The sequence below is a fragment of the Ambystoma mexicanum genome, chromosome 9, assembly GCF_040938575.1.
Source record: "Ambystoma mexicanum isolate Mex_15411 chromosome 9, UKY_AmexF1_1, whole genome shotgun sequence".
Taxonomy (NCBI): Eukaryota; Metazoa; Chordata; class Amphibia; order Caudata; family Ambystomatidae; genus Ambystoma; species Ambystoma mexicanum.
This window is the reverse complement of record NC_090931.1, coordinates 637,003,645-637,022,782: the sequence shown is the minus strand read 5'-3', so window position 1 is coordinate 637,022,782 and position 19,138 is coordinate 637,003,645. Positions and strand designations below refer to the sequence as shown.

The 19,138-nt window shown below is 45.5% G+C and overlaps 1 protein-coding gene across 1 annotated transcript in view; it reads left to right on the top strand.

Moving 5' to 3' along the window:
- Positions 1-19,138, top strand: part of SLC13A2 (solute carrier family 13 member 2) — a 739,631-nt gene that overhangs the window by 562,120 nt on the left and 158,373 nt on the right. Inside the window, exon 8 of the mRNA XM_069615341.1 lies at positions 988-1,088. Within this exon, the coding sequence (XP_069471442.1) occupies positions 988-1,088 (101 nt within the window). The remainder of the gene's footprint in view (positions 1-987; positions 1,089-19,138) is intronic.

The window sequence follows — 19,138 nt, the reverse complement described above, 5'->3', positions numbered from 1 at the left end:
AATTACATATCTCCTCTTACACTTTTCAAAGGGTGATAATTTTGGAATGGATAAAGCATCTTCTCTAAGAAGCACACGTTCTTACCTCAGGATAACAATTTATTTTCTCTTCGCTCTCATGTCTCTGCACATGTTCATTCTTCCTCCTCATGTATCCTTCCAAATGACTCCCTTTTGGTTTGCTTGTACATTATTTCTCTCTTTCATATATGGACTCCACAATCTGCATTCACTCCTGTTTCTGCTCTTATTCATAAATCTCTCCCTTGCCTGCTCCTCTAGCAATCCACCAATTTTAGCTACTGTCTTTACTGTTACCTGGCTGTATCTACCTCCCCTCGTCACAATATCATCTTCTTGTTTCCTGCAACCTGCATCTTTCTACTCTTGAGGACAACATTCCTCATTCCACTTTCTTTTCTATCTCATCCATTGGCTCTTAGATTTCTCTGCTTCAGACAATCACTTTCCTTACTTGGATCTTCATCTCCCTTCCTTTCCTGACTTGTTTGCCTCTATTCTTCAGGCCTGAAAATCTATTCTGCCATCTTTTACATATCATGTATATTGACTTGTATATCGCTCATTTCTTAACGGCTCAATCTCTTCTTGTGAATTCAAAATCCTTGTACTCTCCTTACACTTCCATTTCGACATTCCTAACTCATCTCTTTTCTTGTCTTCCAAATCGCTGCTTAATGTCTGGTTCACATTTGCCTTTCTCGTTCACTCCACTCTTGGCCCCTTCAGCTCTTTTTCATCTCTCCAAAGCCTCAATTCTCCACTTTATCATTCATGTTTTTATCCCCTTATCTCAACCTTTCATCCACCCTATCTTCTTGTTGGTACTTTGTTTTCTCAAGCTATTTGTTACCTATCCTAACACCCACATCTGTTTTATTTCTCTGTAGCCCCTCTACTCCACTTTTCCTTGCTTTTTCCCAATCTTGTGTTCCTTTACTGATGCTCTGCTTCCCTCTCCCACAGATATGTTACAGATGCTACTGTTGCCATCTTCATTTCGCTCATGTTGTTCATTTTCCCATCAGCGCTTCCTACCTGTGCTTATCGGAACTCAGATGAATCAGGTAAAGGTGACCTCTACTAACAAGACATGATAGCTGGGAGACACACTTTGCATGAGCCCTAGATTAAGTGCACCCACAGGAGGCAGTTAAAGGAGACCTCCACTTACGAAACCTGAAAACATAGAGGCCCACCTGGAAGCCCAGCATTTCCTGCTTTTAGTCAATAGGTTATGAAGTACTATAAATGGCAAAACCTGTGAGCAGGGAGACCAACCTGGCAGGAGACCCCATTCTGTGAACTCCAAGGAATCAGGAGAAGGAGACTTCTACAACTGAAAGCAGAGAGACCCACTTGGAATAAGCTCCCATTTCCGGCACTCTTAGGTTTTAGGTGAAGGAGGAATCAACTGGCAAGTTCTTATAGCATGCGGATGGCATGGAGGGAGCCGCCTATTAAGTTTAGCTCTCACATTAAGCATGGAGAGGTCTGCCTCAATCCTCAGTCTCTTTCAGGCCTAGCGAGTGAAGCTTGGTATTGACTCTACTATTCAGGACAAGGCTGAGCAGGCTTTGCAGATTCTAAAAATGTAAAGTTTACACAGATTGATGAACCCCTCCCACAAATTCTTACATCACAAATATATGGTGAAGAGCAGTGCAGTGGTGGTCCACTATAAACTAATATTGAGCTATACAATGTCACACAAGACCACTTCCCATTTGTACTGTAACATAATGCAAAATAGAAGGTGTGATGCTGCAAATAAGGGTTTGCTAACAGACCTTTACTGCTAGAAGCACCCAGACCGAATGAGAGGCTTACAGACAGATTGCTTCGTTGTTTACAATGCCACTTGAAAAAAATGTCAGAGTGCACTACCATTCATCACTTTAATTTCCTCAGTGTGATTTCATTGTTTATTGCTCTTACATTCATGAAGGCGCCCCCTCCTTCAAAACTTGTCCGGAAAGACCTACTCCTGCAGCAAGCTGGACTGAAACACTTCTCTAGAGATGCTGCATTAAGGCAGAAATTGAATGTACAAGAATCCTGATACCGGAACCCCCATTATGCACCCATGTACCCTCTATAAAAGAGCACCCGGCGCCCCATCTGGCAGCTACTGTCTTTTCACCTAGCAGTCAGATCAGGGAACTACTTTCATCCCTATCCTTTTAATTGTGCTTCTTTTTCTATTTTTGGTTCCTTTTTGTGCCATTTTTGTACACATTGGGATGTATTTATTTTCTTTTTTCGCAAGGTGTCTATTTGTAGGGTTGTTTGTTAAAAATGGGATGAAATGGGATTTTTCTAAAAACAATGTATTAAAGCATTTCCTCCTTTCCTATAACACAAATTCCTCCTTAACACCAGGTGTGCATGCAATATGTCACTGGATTTAAGGTGCGCACTGTGACGATTCACAGGATCTCATCATTTCTCCCCAGAGGGGAGCCCTTCCCTATGAGGCTAGGGAAGTGAGGCCGCTACTCAAAAGTCCCACTAGGGATGGTAATATGTGGGAGAACCTCACAGGGAGAGACTCCCCTCATGGGGACAAGGTCTCCCATACCATGAATAACCTCCATAAACCCTCTCCTTTAAAACCCACGGCCCTGGTTAATCTAACTAAGAACCATCCTGAGAGTACTGCTGTGTGCTGTTGTAAGGTTTCTTCTATCTCACCTGCAAGATCCAACATAACTGTGATGAAGAAGATTCAGGGAAACATGAAGAATAACCTTAGCATGAATTACCAATGGACTGCAACGGGGTGGCTTCAAGGAAGCATGAAGAGGACTTCAAAACAACTGGAGATTTTGATGTTACGCAGGGGCACAGCCCGCTGTATAAAGTAGAGATCGAAGAAGAACTCAGGGACTGGGGGAAAAGAAAGCTGGCCTGTAGATGCAGTAAAAGAAGCTGGCATCCCAAGATACCGACCTGGGAGATTTGCATTGGGAGAAGAGGATGTACATAGAAGTTACCTGCCCTCAGGAGAAGAGAACCTCAAGCAGGACGAGAAGAGGCTCTCTGTGAGTCAGGACGGATCCGACTCCAGCATCCACTGTGAGGAAGTTGGTGGTTGCGCGACCTCCAAGAGGTGGACCGAGTGGTCCAGAAACTGCACCCAGACCGACACAAGCAGGATAGTGCCATGTAGCTGCCCCAAAAGAGGAACCAAGAAAGACATGCAGAAGACGTGTGTGATTTAGAAGCCAACCAGAGACTTCGGGAAGAACGGGAGATGCACTCCGCCCACATAAAAGGTAACAGGAGTTGCGGAAGACCTGGGTGAGGTCTGGGGGAATGTTCAAGTCAGATAAAGAGTCAAGTGTTACTCGGTAGTGATCTCCCTTGTCTCAGTGATACCCAAAGAACCAAGAGCCGGCAGTGATCTGCCTCATTACAGTGATACACAAAAGACCAAGAGACCAGTATTAATTGAAAACAGACGGATGGGTGCTAATAGTCAAGGAGGAAAAAGGCAAGAGACAGTCTCCCTACTTTCAAAGTGAAGAATACACCAAGAGTGAACTACCTTGTCAAACTGGTAACAAGAGTTTTAAATATCAAGAGTGCCTCGGGAGAAGTCCCTCATCAAAGTAGGAAATCCAACTTGCAGGAAAGAGACCAAAAGGATCAACAGATAGTCGGGAGCAATCTCCCCTGTATTCAAGACACAAACAGCTGTAAACAAACAAGAATAAGACTCGAACACAGTGGCATGTTAAGTTTGGGTTATAAACTATTTCCAGAAAATAATAAAAAGGGTTGGGCTGAATGTTATCTATTCCTAATCCTAAGAGTGGTTTCCCTGCCTCAACAAAACTAAGGAATGTCTGTGTCAGGATGTTAAACAAAAGAGCATCCTCGGCCCTGTGTCCAAAAATATTAAACTGACACTTACATTCTAAACTCAGTATAATGTGCACAAGGGTATTCTGGTACTTGTAGCTTTCATTCAAAGTTCTCAACCAAAAAAGTTCTTAAGGTGCAAAAACAGAAAAGAAACAAAGTTCCACCAGGAACGGGGCTCCCCTTCCCCTAGAATACTTCTGTTAGTTTCAATGTCACTTTATCACAGTTCACTTTTTCATACTCAGTCCTCTTTCTACCCCTGGTATACTCTCCTGCCAGGGTATTCGTGACTTTATTATTGCTCCTTAAAAGGGGTATGAATTCTCCCTCTTGTATTCACAATTTTAGGTTCACTTTTTGGGGTCACTCCTGGTTTACTTCTCCTGCCAGGATATCTGAAAGGATGATACCAACACTCCAGGTAGGTAATAATCTGACTTTATTTAGTAAGATGTACAGCATAAGACCCACAGCACATCCAGCAGTACCTTGAACTCCAACCGATTCTCACCCAGAATAATAACATTCCATCTGTACTTGTGCTAGCCACATTCTGTATCCTGGTTACACATTATAATGGAGGAAGCACATTACAACACATCTCCCTCCCTTAACCTATTAATTAAACAACTGGTGGTTTCAGACACAACCATGAACACATGAACTATTTATTTAATCAAGAAAAACATTAGACTTCATCAAGATGTCCTTTCACAAAGCTCCTCGAGGGGAATCCCCATACCTCATGGGACCTGGAAATTAACTGTCAATTCTCTGAACGTGTCACTGAACTGATCCGTGCCACCCTTGCTAAGTTCCACACTTGACCTCCCCGCTCCCTCACCGCTCCTCTCAGAACTTCCATTACTTGGACCGGATTGGAATATAATAGATCCCCTTTTCCTTTTCCTTTTTTGATATGCACCCAATCACCCACAGCAACTTCCACACTTCTTCTCCCCGACTTCTCATTCATCTTTCTCACTCATTCACATTTCTTCCCATCCATTTTCTCAGCTCTTCCACAACCCAGTCAGAATTCCGTGCCCTACCTAGCCAGGGAGGTGATACCCTAGTACTGGGTTCCATCCCTCTCGTTAATTCGAATGGGCTCCTGTGGACGCATGTGGGGCTGTCGCAGGGCATATAGTATATCCCTGACTGCCACTTAATTCTCCCTTCCACAAGCTCCTACCATCCACACTGCCTCCATCACACAGCGATTTACCCTTTCCACCATTCCATTGGTTTGCGGTTGATAAGCCGCAGTACTGTTGTGCTTTACCCCACAACGTTTAAGATACTCTTGGAAGCATCCTCCAACAAACTGTCTACCATTATCTGTCAAAATTTATTCAGCAATCCTTCCCTCTCGAAGACACATTGTAGAAATTCCACCATCACTTGTGCCGTGATATCTCGCACAACTTGGAACTCTTTCCACTGTGAAAACAAATCAACTAACGCAACAATGAATTGTCCACGTCCACTTCCCATATCTACAGGAGTTAGGATATCCAGTGCTAAATCACTCCACACCTTCTACGGTACGTCTACCTTTACCACTGGTTGTAGACGCGCTACAGCATTTTTACCCGAGACGTCACACACTACACACCTCCCCACCATTCTCTCTACATCCCGGTCAAATCCAGGACACCAATATTCACTTCTCAAAACTGCTTCGGTTTTGGAAACTTCGCGAGTCATAACGCCATCATGAGTCACAAACACAGTGTCGATAATAACATCCTCCCCATGACAATCACCATCTCCTCGTCCACTCTCACTCAGTCTTGAGATATGGTCTGCTAAAACATTTTCCCCACCAGGAATCACTTTCATGACAAACGTATGGCCTTGCATCCTGGCCACCCATTAGGCCACCCTCCTAGACACTTTCTCTAGTCCCTTCTCTTCAAAAATTACCTTTAAAGGCCTGTGGTCAGTTCTGATGATAAAATCTGTATACCACACAAAGTTTCGAAATGTCTCAACACCCTAGTGACAGGCTAGGGCCTCCTTTTAAGACTGAGTAATTTCTCTCTGCTCCTCTCAACATTCTTGATGCATGTGTTACTATTACTACTTGACCATTTTCCTTAATCTGTGTCAATACAGCCCTGATCCCTGTGTCACTGGCATCTATGGAAATGACACTCCATGTCAATCTCCCCTTTTATCATTTGAAACTCCCTTTTACAATCTCCATCCCACACACATTCTACACCCTCCTTGAGCAAACTCCTCATTTTCATAACCTTATCTGTAAAGTTGCGTCATCCCTAGAAAAGATCTCAGATCTTCTTTGCTTTCCGGGGATTTTATCTTCTTGATCCCATCCACCAACTCGTTCTTGGGCCTCAACCCATCACTTGTATAGGCTCCAGATCTTGCAAAATAATGCACTAAGATGTGCCCTCAACCTCCCGCACAAGGTGCACATATCCACGGTTAGCAAAGAAGTCCACTGGCTCCCGATCCGCGACAGAATTAAGCTAAGAACCTTGGTCATCACCCACAAGTGCCTGTCACGCACTGCCCCACGTTACCTTTCTGACAAATTCTCTAGACACTGCCCCATTAGACCCACCAGAACTCCTTACCTGCACCAACTAAAGATCCCTAACTATAACCTAAAAACAGCAGGAGGCTCCAGTTTCCCAGTGCTCGCAGCACAATGTTGGAACACCCTCCCTCCCACAATTAGATCGGAAACTGCGTTCTGGCCATTCAGAGCCATGGTAAAATCATGGCTACTAGCCTAGACATCTAGTCTCTCACCGACACATCCGGCCAGCCGCCGCTCTCTACCTGCAATGTAATTGTAATGCAACCAGTAATGTTTACTCTATCCACAGCTTATTCAGGACCAACCTGTAACCAGGTCCTCACTCGCCACTGTAACTATTTTGTGCCTATTCTCTGTATATACCCTTCTCGGTATATTCTACTCTTGTATGTAAACACTCAGAGCCTGGACCAATGTATGCTCTGTCTGTGGTTTTATGATGCTCGTGTAACGATATGTAACTCTGCTGTACACATGATTATGCGCCCAGCTACCTGAGGGTTCCGACGCGCTTTATAAATAAACAAACTAAACTAAACTTGATATTTCGTGTCCTAGATACTACACCACCTCCTTTCCAAACACACACTTTTCCACTCTCAACGTTAACCCCCTCTTCTGCAGGATGCCCACAACTTTCTTTACATTTTCCTCCTGTTTTTCCCAATTCTCTCTGGATACCAGAATGTCATCCAGGAAACAATGCACATCAGGGAGGTCCCTCAAAAGCTTATCCATCACCTTCTGAAAAACCGATGAGGCTGAAACAAGACTGAAAGGCATCCCGCAGAACGGAAATATGCCCTCATGCTTGATGAAGGCTGTTAGTTCCTTAGACCGTTCATCCAACCTTATCTTGTGGTACGTGGATGCCATGTCTAACTTTGAGAAATACTTTGCCTTTCCTACCACTGCCAACATCTCCGTCATATTTGGGAAAGGGTGTCTCGCCATTCTTTCAGATGCTGAGACAGTCTGCCTCCAACTGGGGTTTCGTGACCCAAGACTTCAGAGAAGTTTTGAGGTGGCTGAAGCAGTGGCTGTTGGTAAGGATGCCCTGCTTGAGGGGGCTTTGCACCTCTCCCTCATCCATCACAAGGTAGTCTTTTTTGGCCTCTTTGACCAGCCATTTCTCTCACTCTTCCAATTTAGGAGTAGTAGCGAAATTATCTACCCCTCCAAGGCTGTCCACTGGGGCGAAAGGGCTGATGCTGCCTAATAGCGGCACCTAAAGATTTGGCTGCCGCTTTCAAATTTGGAAACTTCTCAAGACTTTCGTCAGCCTTGCTGCCAAAAAGGTAAGGCCCATCAAAAGGCATGTTAAGGAGTCTGGATTGCACATCCCCTGTAAATCCAGACTTCCTCAACCACGCAAATCTGCATATTACGGTGCTTGTTGCCATGGCTCTGCTGATGCTGTCAACAGAATCCAGACCAACTGAAAAGAGACTAGCACATGGCTTCTTTGCCATCTCTAACAATAGCCAAGAACCCGTCTCTTTCCTCCCCCTCAGGAATATGCTCAGTCGCCATGGAAATACAGTCCCATAGAGTGAATTAAAAATTTGCTAAGGCACATGTGGAGTTGGCTGACTTAAGACCCATGCTGCCTGCAGAAAATACTTTCCTTGCCCATGCATCTACTCTCTTGTCATCCCTATCTGGAGGGATGGTTGGGTAAGCTGCCTGTTTTGAGATTGCCGTAACTGCCTGCACCACCAGACTTTCTGGGGTGGGGTATTTTGACAAGTAGTTGGGGTCACTACTAGATGGGCGGTATTTTCGTGTCAAGTTTTTGTTTACTGTCGGACTTGACTCCGGCATCTCCCAAGTGGCTGTCACCCTTTTTTGAAGAGCAATGTGGAATGGTAAAATGGGATCCATTTGCGGACCCTTATTAAGGATGTCTGCTAAATCATCCTGTTCGAAGGGGAGGGTAGGTCTACTCCATCCCAAGTAATCTACCACCTTAGACATTAACGGTCTATATGCTGCATCTGCATGTTCACCAGCTTCAGGTTTACCAAACTCTAGCTCTGGTGAAGTGTCCACTCTACTGGCTGTGTTTGCAAGTTGTCATAAAGATCTTTTAACCTTGACTCCTCTGATATAAAACTATCAGGCACATTTTAAGTCAAAGCTGGGATGGGATGGAATCTTTACTGAAGTCGTTTTTGGCTTCGGTGTCGAAGCTACCATTGGTGTTGATGGCACAGCTGGCGTTGATGGCGCTCATGACGCAGCTGGTGTTGAAGGCGCAGCTGCGTCGACAACCTCAATCTTGACTTTTTCTTCAACTTACGGCTCGAAAGATCCTTCGATGATTTCTCATCGCGTCGATGCCTCGACAGCGCTGGATGAGGATCTGGCCTTCATCTCGGGCTCAAGGGCTTGCAGGATTTGGCTCAAGCCCTTTCCTTACCGGCTTTAGAAGGCGCAGTAGGAGCATGGCTTTTTGAGGGTTTTTTCTCAAATATTTTTAGGATTTTTAACCTAAATGCTTCCCATTCGGCAGGAGTGGAGGCCTTTGAGGGACAGGATTATAGCTCTCTTGGGAGAGGAGTCTGATGAAGAAGTCGAAGTTAGCGACTTCTGGTGCCTCTTTTTTTACTTCCTCGATGACGATGAGGGTGGTGGGAGTCACTCCTCGACCTGGACCTTTTTGCATTCTTCCTTCGAGGAGAGTCACCTCTCGCATCATCCGAAGAAGGTTTCTTTGACAGGGTAGTCGATGGGGATTTCTTGTGTTTCTACCTACCGGCAGTTTCCCTTTTCGCTCCTTCAGAGCTTTCCCGGTCATCGACTGGCATTTCGAACAGGCTGAGGTCTTGTGCTCCACACGAGACACCACAAGCATACTCGATGTGGGTCAGTTATCGACATCTTGGAGCCACACTCCTGACACTTCTTGAACCCGGTCTTCGGGTAGTAGGTGTCAAAGATGAAGACATTTTTCTGAATGAACAATGGAATCGCGCTGTAGTTCTCAAAGCGTAAGCTTACTCTGAAAAATGGAACTGTAGCCAACAGGCGCTACGATATATATATATACCTTTGATGACATCACCTTCGAGACTGAGGTCCTCGAGGGACATTGAGTCGACTGCATCAATGCACAGCGCCCTATGCCAAAAAGAAATTCCAAAGCAGCTGAAGCTGGATATCGAATATCAAAGATGAGTAATGCGTGGGAGGACACAATCCATTAAAAAAAAAAACTCACTAATATCGAAGAAACAAAAGGACCCACAAACCTAGCTCCCATTTGTTTCTCCTGTGGATTAAGAGGACATATAGCCAGAAACTTCCCCAAAAACCAGAGGAAAGAACCCATGTAGGTAGGTTGGAAAACGGAAAAATCATGGGACAACATAGAACACCAGGAAGATCCAGACATTTAGACCCTTAGTATCTGTCTCTGTCTACCTACCCCGTTTAAAACTCACAAACCAGTCATAAAGAATGGAGTTCCCATGGAGCGAACAGACAGCAGTGAGAGCAGATCTGGTCGATGCTGATGAAATACCAAAAGGGAACCCTGTTAAAATCACTTGTGAGCATGGCGCCCAGGGGATATATCACAGAACTCTGGTTGGCATTAACATCAGGGGTAAAGAAACTATAATGAATTCAGCAATAATACCAGGGCTCCCCGAAGAAACTATCATCAGCACTGACTTTCCCCCGATTTGGCAATATCCTTGAAGAAATAAATAAAGGTCCTGATAAGTACTCTCCATTGAATACTTGGGAAGAAGATGACTTTGCTACTAATACCCTTTTTGGGAATGGAATACGGGGGACAGAGAGAGGTGGAATTCAAAGACACCACAACAAAACCCTGCTTTAATGCAAGATGGGGAAGCAAACAGCGTTAGGAGATGTATATGTAATGAATCCCAAGATGTCGTCACTTCTCCACGCGGGGGAGCCCCATCCCATGTGGCCAGGGAGGTGAGGCTGCTACCCATAGTCCCGCTGGGGGTTGTACTCATGGTGAAAGACTCCCCCTACGGGGATCAGGGAGGACATCTCGGAAGAATGTGGTACAACACCCCTCACCCTCCACCCACTTCCTTTACCTCCCCTCAGTCTGTGAGGCACACATTCTCATCCCCCAATTCCATACCACACACTTGCATTTATTTAGGGGAGACTGAATACCCTACAGTTACAGAGACAACAAAGAGTAGGGAGGACTTAACAGAGAGAGGCACAGCAGAGCCACTGCAGATGCAGCAGAAGCAGGACAAGAATGTGAGAAACCGAACAAGACGTAGGAGAAGCATGTGATCGATGAACTGGCACAGTCCCAGAAAGTACATGGGCTGTCGAGTTCGAGAAAAGGGGCAAGGGAAACCTCAGATCCGGGGTCTGGGACCCAGATATACCCAAAGAGGATATCTTAAGCAATTGGCCATAGGATAGTACCTGGCAAGGGAGTGAACCAGGTATATCAGGAACACAATACAGAGGAGAAAATAGGGTTGGGAACCTACAACCGGAGGAGGAGCTCCTCATTAGCCATCTTCTTTGTGGTGGTATCAGGCAGGCGAGTGAACCAGATCTGCCCAGGCGAAGCCCTAAAGAAACCCGGGTCTGGGACTCGCACCAACAGTTTTATATATTCGACACACCAGGGGAAGGGAGACATTCCCCCTGACATAGTGCACTGTGACAAAAGGTCAGTGAAAGGGAGACATTCCCCCTGGAATTGTGAACTGTGATAAAAAGCTTGAGAAAGGCCAGGGGAAGGGAGACATCCCCTCCAGTGTTGTGAACTGTGAAAGTAAAGGCATTAAAGGCCAGGGGAAGGGAGTAATTCCCCCTGGTGTTGTGAACTGTGCAACGTAAGCCAAGAGAGGCTTGGAGAATGCCGTCATTCCTCCTGGTGTTATGAAGTGTGAAAGTAAAAGCCAAGAGAGTGTGAGAACAAAGCCAAGGAAGGCCAGTGGAAGGGAGTCATTCCCCCTCACTTTGTGTCAAGATACCTGGAGAAGGGAGGCATTTTCCAGGAACCCAATAGTGAAGAAGCAACTATTGGAAAACAGGAATGGTGATGTTTGAATTGGAACTTTACCTTTTGAGTTTGAATTGAGAACTGTATTGCTTTTTGGCATTACAACCTAGAACTTTGTGTTGTGCCTTGGAAAGGGATTGAGACGTGGGGGAAAAAGTCATTCCTTCAGGTAAAGATCCCACCTAGCAACTGGAACTATGATCCTCTGTCCAGAAGAAGGGAGTCATTCTTCTAGACCAAGAAGATCCTCTACCTATTTAGTTTAGTTATAGGTGTAAAGGACAGAAGTGGGTTTTTGGCACAGGATGGTGGACTATTGATTTACACGGACATCCTGACCGAAATCATAGTATTTTATTTGAGGTAGGGAAACCCCTCTTAGAGTTAGGGAAAGTTAGGTTTTCTCTTTAGTTTCATTACTAATAAAAGTGTATATCAACCTCAATGTCAACTGTGTGTCAGTCTTCTTCTGCACCCTTACATAACCTTCAAACATATTGAATATTTTGGACATCTTGGGAGTCTCTCCAAAAAGGGCATATGTTTGTATTTCCCAATCTTCAAAAGGCCCACTTCCTTGTTCTCATCAAGAAAGACCATACAGAATTCCTGAGGTTCACAATAGGAGGTTTATATTACCAGTACAAATGTCTTCCCTTTGGTCTGAATTTTCACCATGGTTCTCTCAGTGTTTGCAGCCCAACACATGCTTCAAGGGATTCAAGAGTACCGCTAAATGAATGACTTTCTGATGAATGCCCTTTCCCAGGACCTGCTGTGTGGCAGCACGTTCAAGAGGGATGCATTACTCTGTTCAGGCTCATTTATTCAGTAAATCAAAGAAGACCTCACTTATTCCCAGTAGAGAGGATTCCATTCCTTGGGAAAACCCTGAACATTTTACTGGGATTGCATTTCCCTCCCTGTCAAGTATGATCCCCATTAAGGAGACTATTAAAGGGTTTCAGTCAAAAACCTCTATTCAGGTGATCTGATCAAAGAGATCCTAGCTCTCGTGTCCTCTTGTATTCATGTTGTGGCCTTCTATGACTAAGGTGCTTAAGTCCAGTCTCAGCTGTCCGGTCAATGTGATTATAACCAGTACCCTTAACACATGTTTTTGGAAATCTCATCACAGTTACTTCTGGCTCTACTATGATGGACTCAAACGGAAATGTTCCTACTCATAGTGCCCTTTGTGAGTCCCTCTTGGCAATTTTCTCTGATAACCATTGCTCCAGAACTTGGTTGGGAGACCCACTGTAGTGTCTGCACTTGCAAGGCCCTTGGTCTACACAGAAGAAGAATCAGGGTTTGAAAAATCTGGGAGATGAGAGCTGTTTAGCTGCTGCCTATAGCATGGGAGACCCTGCTTAACTTAAAATCAACAGCTACCAGGAGCTACTTTTGGCTCCTCAGGCAACTGGTGCTTCACAAGCCTGTATATGTGACATTAACTTTGAGCATTTGAAAATGTTAACAAAGAAGAATTAGAACACAACTTATACACTTTTAAACACAATGCTGTGCAAAAAGTTGCATTAGCATCTCTTGGTAGCTCAATGATCCCTTGTGGTAACTCCTGCCTAAAGGGTGATGCTAGGCACTGTGATGAATCCAGCGATATCATCACTTCCTCTCTGAGGAACCTCTCTTTCCATATGGCCAGGGAAGGTCAGCCACTACCTTATGCCGGCCCTGGGGGTAGCTGCCCAAGGGAGGATCATGTGGGGGGAGAGGCCCCTCATGAGAGGGAGAGAAACTGGGCACAAGAAACGCTGTATTCACCTTTCCACTCTGAGTATAACCCCCCGACCCCAAGTTCACAGATTGTCATGGCTTATTGTGGTATTGAACCCATACAACCATCTTGTTACTCACATCAGGGTTCCTTCGGACAAATTATACCAAAGTACTAAGACGAGAAAGCAGACCAGATTGATGAAGATTACCATACCCAGGAAGCCTTCAGCTGCATTCAGGTTTTTGGCAGGAAATACATAGCAGCGGGATGCTTAAACACCCATTAGCTGTGTGAGAGAGAGAGTTGCTGCAGATATAGAGATGCCACAGCGAGACCTTGCTGCAAGCGGAGTGCTGCACAATGCTGAAGAGCTGCAGCAAACGCTGTCCAGAGGGAGCTGTGAAGCCAGAGATCTGCTGTGGTGAGGTTGAGGATAGTCGGAGGCTGCCAGAAGACGCAGAACAAAAGGCGAGATGCGGAGAAGGGCCAGAATGCTGCTCTGAGCCGCCGGCAAGCGACAGCAAACGTGGGACGACGCAAAGAAGGATGGAGCTGCCAAAACAAACCGGTGAGCCCAAAAGGGTAAAGCAGGACACTTGAGCGCTTCAAGACGAATGTCATGCACCACAGGAAAAGCTAAGCATTGTGCTAAAGCAGGCTGAAAGCCCTTTAATGAAAAGGGAAAGAAACAAACAAGAAGGTAAAGAGTCACTGACCCAATTACAGTATCAAAAGTTCTGGCAGGAGAGTAAACTAGGAACTGTGTGTGAGTCTGGGACCCGCACCCAAATATATGTGTGGAACATTGTCAAAGCAAGTCTTAAGACCCGTACCTGAAAAGAAAAGTAACTTATTGGAAAGGCCTGGCATGAGAGTAAACCAGGCACTGTGCAAGGCTGAGACCTGCATCCAAATATATGTGCGGAACATTGTGAAGGTGAGTCTGGAGACCCATACCTGTAAGGAAAAGTAACTTGTTGTAAAGTCCTGGCAGGAGAGTAAACCAGGCCAAAGTAAATGCAAATCTGGAGACTTGCATCTCAATTTAAGTGTGTGAAATCTAGGGGAAGGGAATCATGCCCCCTGAGTGGAATAATTGTAAAAGAAATTGGTGGAAGCGGACGGGAGGAATTGGGACCTCATGGTAACCTGGGCTCTCTTCACCATTAGGAAGACTACCCAATTGTCCTTAGGATTTTCACCTTTGGAGCTTTTGTATGGTAGCCACAGGATGTACTGCATATGTTGAGGGAGACGTGGGAGGAAAGGGAGGAAGCTTTATTATCCCTGTCTCAGACAGCCCAATGTCTGAAAGAACATATAACAACCGTAAGGTATATAGTCCGCACCCATTTGACTAAGACTCAGGAACACCAGAAGTCTCTTTAAGACCAGAAAGCCACTGTGCGATAATATTCCATAGGACAGAAGGTTCTAGTCTTGTTGCCATCCTCAGTGAACAAAATGTTATCAAGATGGCATAGACCCTATGAGGTCCCAGAGAAGACAGGTCCTTGTAACTACCAGCTCTCCCAACCGGATAGACGGTTGAAGACCCAAGTATATCACATTAACCTGCTATAGGAATGGAAGCAAACACAGCTGTGGTAATGTCTACCCATCTAACGAAGGGACAGGAAGAGAACAACTTAACACCCGTAAATCTCTCACAAAATCAGAGACAAGATCTCCAGGACCTTCTGACTCAGTTCCCGGATGTTTTTAGTTATGAACCTGGGAGAGTGAAAGGAGTCTCATTATATTCGGACTCCATCAGGGAAAGTTGATAACCTGAAACCCTTTAGAATTCCTGAGACCAGGCAAGAGATAGTCATACAGGAGGTGGAGAAGATCCTAGCCTCTGATATTAAAGAACCATCCCAAAGTTCTTGGTGCTCTTCAATAGTCCTTCAATAGTCCTTGTCGCAAAGCCTGATCAATCCTGGAGGTTTTTCACTGATTTTCAAAAAGGTAAACGCAATTCGACAATTACCCCATGCCAATGATAGATGATTTAATTGATTGATTAGGCTATGCTGTTTACTTTGTGAACGCGAGTCTGGGGACCTGTACCTGAAAGGAAAAGTAACTTGTTGTAAAGTCCTGGCAGGACAGTCTACCAGTTAAGTGCGAAATATTGTAAAGTTCTGGCAGTTTAATAAACCAGGTCAAATTGAATGTAAAGCAAATATTGTGAAGTCCTGGTAGAAGAGTAAAACAGGCCAAATGGAATGCGAATCTGGAGTCCCGCATCTCAATTCAAGAGTGCAATGTCTAGACAAAGGGACTTTTAACCCCTCAGTGGAATAATTGTAAAAGAACTATGAACTGTGGAGTAACTCAGGGGGTGAGGAGGAACCCTTGAGTGTGTGATGCTAGAAGGGGACCATGCCCCCTTGATTGGAAATGTGTCTTTTACCAGGAAATAAACTGTGCTAGAGAGCTGAAGAGAAGCTGAAAACATGAGTGAAAGGAATACCTCTCCCATTGTTCTAAGAGTTGTGAAACCTTTGGGAACTTTAATCATTTGTTAATTTGTGCGCCTTTTGGAACTTTATGTTGGAACATTAAGGAAGACTACAGATGTCCAGTTGAAAGCATGAATCCCTATGCACTTTCTCTTAAGCTTAGCTGTAAGGTCAGGATAGGATTTTGGACACAGGATGGAGAACGCTGACATCCTTTAGTTTTGTTGAGACAAAATTGGATTGGCACCTTGCACAGTGGGTGCCCCAACTTTGTTCACATAAAAGAAAACAGTGTTTTTTACTGCGTGAATTTGAACCACTTTCACTGACGTGATGGAAAGAAAGGCTTTCATCACTGGAAGAATGGACTTATTTTGTGGCACATTTATGCATGCCTGTTCAGGGTTCGAATTTAAAATTCGATACCTTGGAGCTACAAAAGAAGGGTTGGGGAAAGACATATCTCGCCCTAGGACTATAAGAGGTTTTCCTGCATCAACTAAAACACTAAGGATTCGGACAGAATATCTGTGTAAATCAATAGTCCAGTGTCATGTGTCAAAAACCCCACTTCTGTCCCATACACTTAAAACTAAACTAGAGATAAAGTACACCATCTTGGTCCGAAGAATGACTCCCTGCTTCTGGACTGGGGATAAAAGTTCACTTCCAGGTTTTGGCTTTGTCTTAGGGAAATTACTCCCTTCCTTGGGTCAAATGTGTCCTCCAACACAAGGGGCCTCATTACGAGTTAGTCCAGGAATCAGTGGTAATTCCACTGCTGCGGAATTACCATTACTTCCGTGTCCCGCAGCAGAATTACTTCTGTATTCCAACATGGCGTGCGCGCGCACACAGCATTGGCGGTAACAGTAATCCCGCCCAGCGGAATTACTGCCAAAAATCATGGATGTGGTGGAATATCCACTACAAATCAGCAGAATTATTGTTACTGCTGTACAGGATGGCAGAGTTTCTGTCGATGGAAATTCCGCCAAGGGAAAAACATCACTGCAATAAAAGGAAGCCATGCGGTGGCCATTTTGGAAATCACAATCCATTGGATATCACAATTTAGTAGTGCTGTCAAAACCCATTGACCATCACAATCATGTCAGGAGGAAAGGGGAAAAGCAGGGTCTCCGATATAAGGCTTAGGAAGCCCAAAATCACAGAGAATTAACTAACTGTACTCGCGGAGCAGGTGGTGGCCCACTCGGAGGAGTTATACGGGTCACAACACCGGAAAACAAGTCAGCAGAGGAAAAATGCCATATGGGGTGATATTAGCGACAAGGTGGTGGCTGTGGGCCATGTGCAACAGGAGACAGATGAGATGAAAAAAAGGTGGAACCATCTCCATCCACCGAAGGGAGACGGCAGGCACTGGTGGCGGGAGTGTGGAACCCCTCCAACTCATACCCTAGAAGGAGATGGTGAGCGGCATCCTACATATGGCTGGCATCGATGGCGTGGGCACCGCAGAAATTGCAGCCAGCAGCCAGGGTGAGAACCTGAATGAATGAATGAAGACCCCATAGATGTACAACCATGTCGGCATACACAAATGCAGTGACTGCCATGCATGCAACAGCAACCACAAAGATGCATGAAGCATCCACATGAGACATGTAACGCTCACCTGATTCTCGCAGAGGCGCCGGTCTTGACTGGGCGACTACCGTATCTTCAAAGGTGATGTGCAGCACCCGGTTGGCTCTTTGGGCTGGACCTCTGTGCCCTGTATGCCTGACGTGCAGAGTGAGATGTCTGCAGATAGAAAATACGGGGTTAATGAACTGGGGTTATTGGGGTGTCCCTATCTCTTTCCTCTTCTCCTCTCCTGTAGACCCCCACAGGTTAACGCTCTCACCTTAGGTAAGTGAATGCCGAGCTCTCCATCTGCCTCGGGGCAGGGTGCTGTAACCAGTTTCTTCACTGGATAGGTAGCGCAGGCCTCTTGACTTCAGAGGACTGCTGTCCGTCGTTTACTGCACGAACGGTAAGTTTTGAGTAACTCAAATGTCTTTAAAGTCTTTAATAATGATGTCTCTTGTTTTGCAGGGTTCCGGCGATGGCGGATGACGGGCTGAAGTGAGTTGAAGATGGAGCCCGTGTGATGAATAGAAGCGCCTGGAAGCACGTAAGTAAGCGCTTGTTGCCAGCTTCACGAAGCGCTCTAACTGTCTTTTTATTTTGCAGGTACAAGTTCGGAGCGGCTGCAGGGTGCCGGGATACCCACTGGGTTAGATGTGGAAAGGAGTAATGGCACGTGAGTATTAAAGTTCCCCAATGTCTTTAAACGCACCTTGTTTTGTCTTTCAGATGCGAGATGCAGCGCCGACGGCCTCCGGAGCGTGCTAAGAGTTGGTAAGCTTTTGTCTTTCAGATGCCGGAATGCAGTGTGAAGACCTCCGGAGTGCACGAAGAGTAGGTAAGCCTTTGCCTTTCAGATGCCGGAATGCTAACCTGTTCTTTCTTGTCTTTATAGGTGTTGCTGAAGACTGGATTCAGGATGGTAAGCCTTTTTCCTTAGGCCCAGGACCGGATGCAGAAGACACGATGAGCGTTCTGCTGCAGAGGGTGCAGAATAACGCAAAGCAAGATTCATCCACCGGGTGTGGTTTAAATAGCCTCCTGTAGTGCTTAGGTGTCTCCTTCCACAGCCACGCCTAAGTAAGAAAAGAGTTCCTGGTAAAAAAAAGAGTTCCTGCCTTCCAGAAGAGTTCCAGTGTTCTGAATCTAGGGAGTGGCTCCAGCCCCACCCAACAGGAAAAGTAGTTCCAAACAGAAGAGGATCAGAGGCTCAACTGGCAGGCAAGTAAGCAGCATGGTCTGCTGCAGGTAAGTCCACCCAAGCATTATGAGCCCGGCACTTCCAGCGCTGGGACTGGGCATATTTATGAGCCTGGTGCCACCGGCGCCAGGACCTGGTCCAAAAGGTCCCAATTGGGACTGGTTGGCACTCGGAACCTGGGTTATGGATCTGCTTCCAAGGGAGTTGGGAAAACCCTGACCTTTTGGAAGCAGAGATCATGAGAGTACCCCCCCTCAAGGCCCCTCCCAAACCGGGCTTCTCCGAGGGTTTTGGCTTGTCAGGAAATGTTCGGTGAAATCTTTTGATTAGGCGAGGAGCGTGGACATATTCAGCAGGTTCCCAGGATCTCTCTTGGGGGCCGTAGCCTTTCCAGTCAATTAGGTAGAATAGTTTAGATTTGGAGATCTTGGAGTCCAGAATGCTTTTGACTTCAAACTCGAGTTCTCCATCAACTAGGATAGGTTTTGGAGATTTGGTTAGTCGGGTTTGAGGTTGCACGGGTTTTAATAGAGAGACGTGGAAGACCGGATGTATCTTCATGTGCGGGGGCAAGTCCAACTTGACCGCTACTGGGTTTACTATGGTAGTGATGGAATAGGGACCAAGGTATCTTGGGTTGAATGTG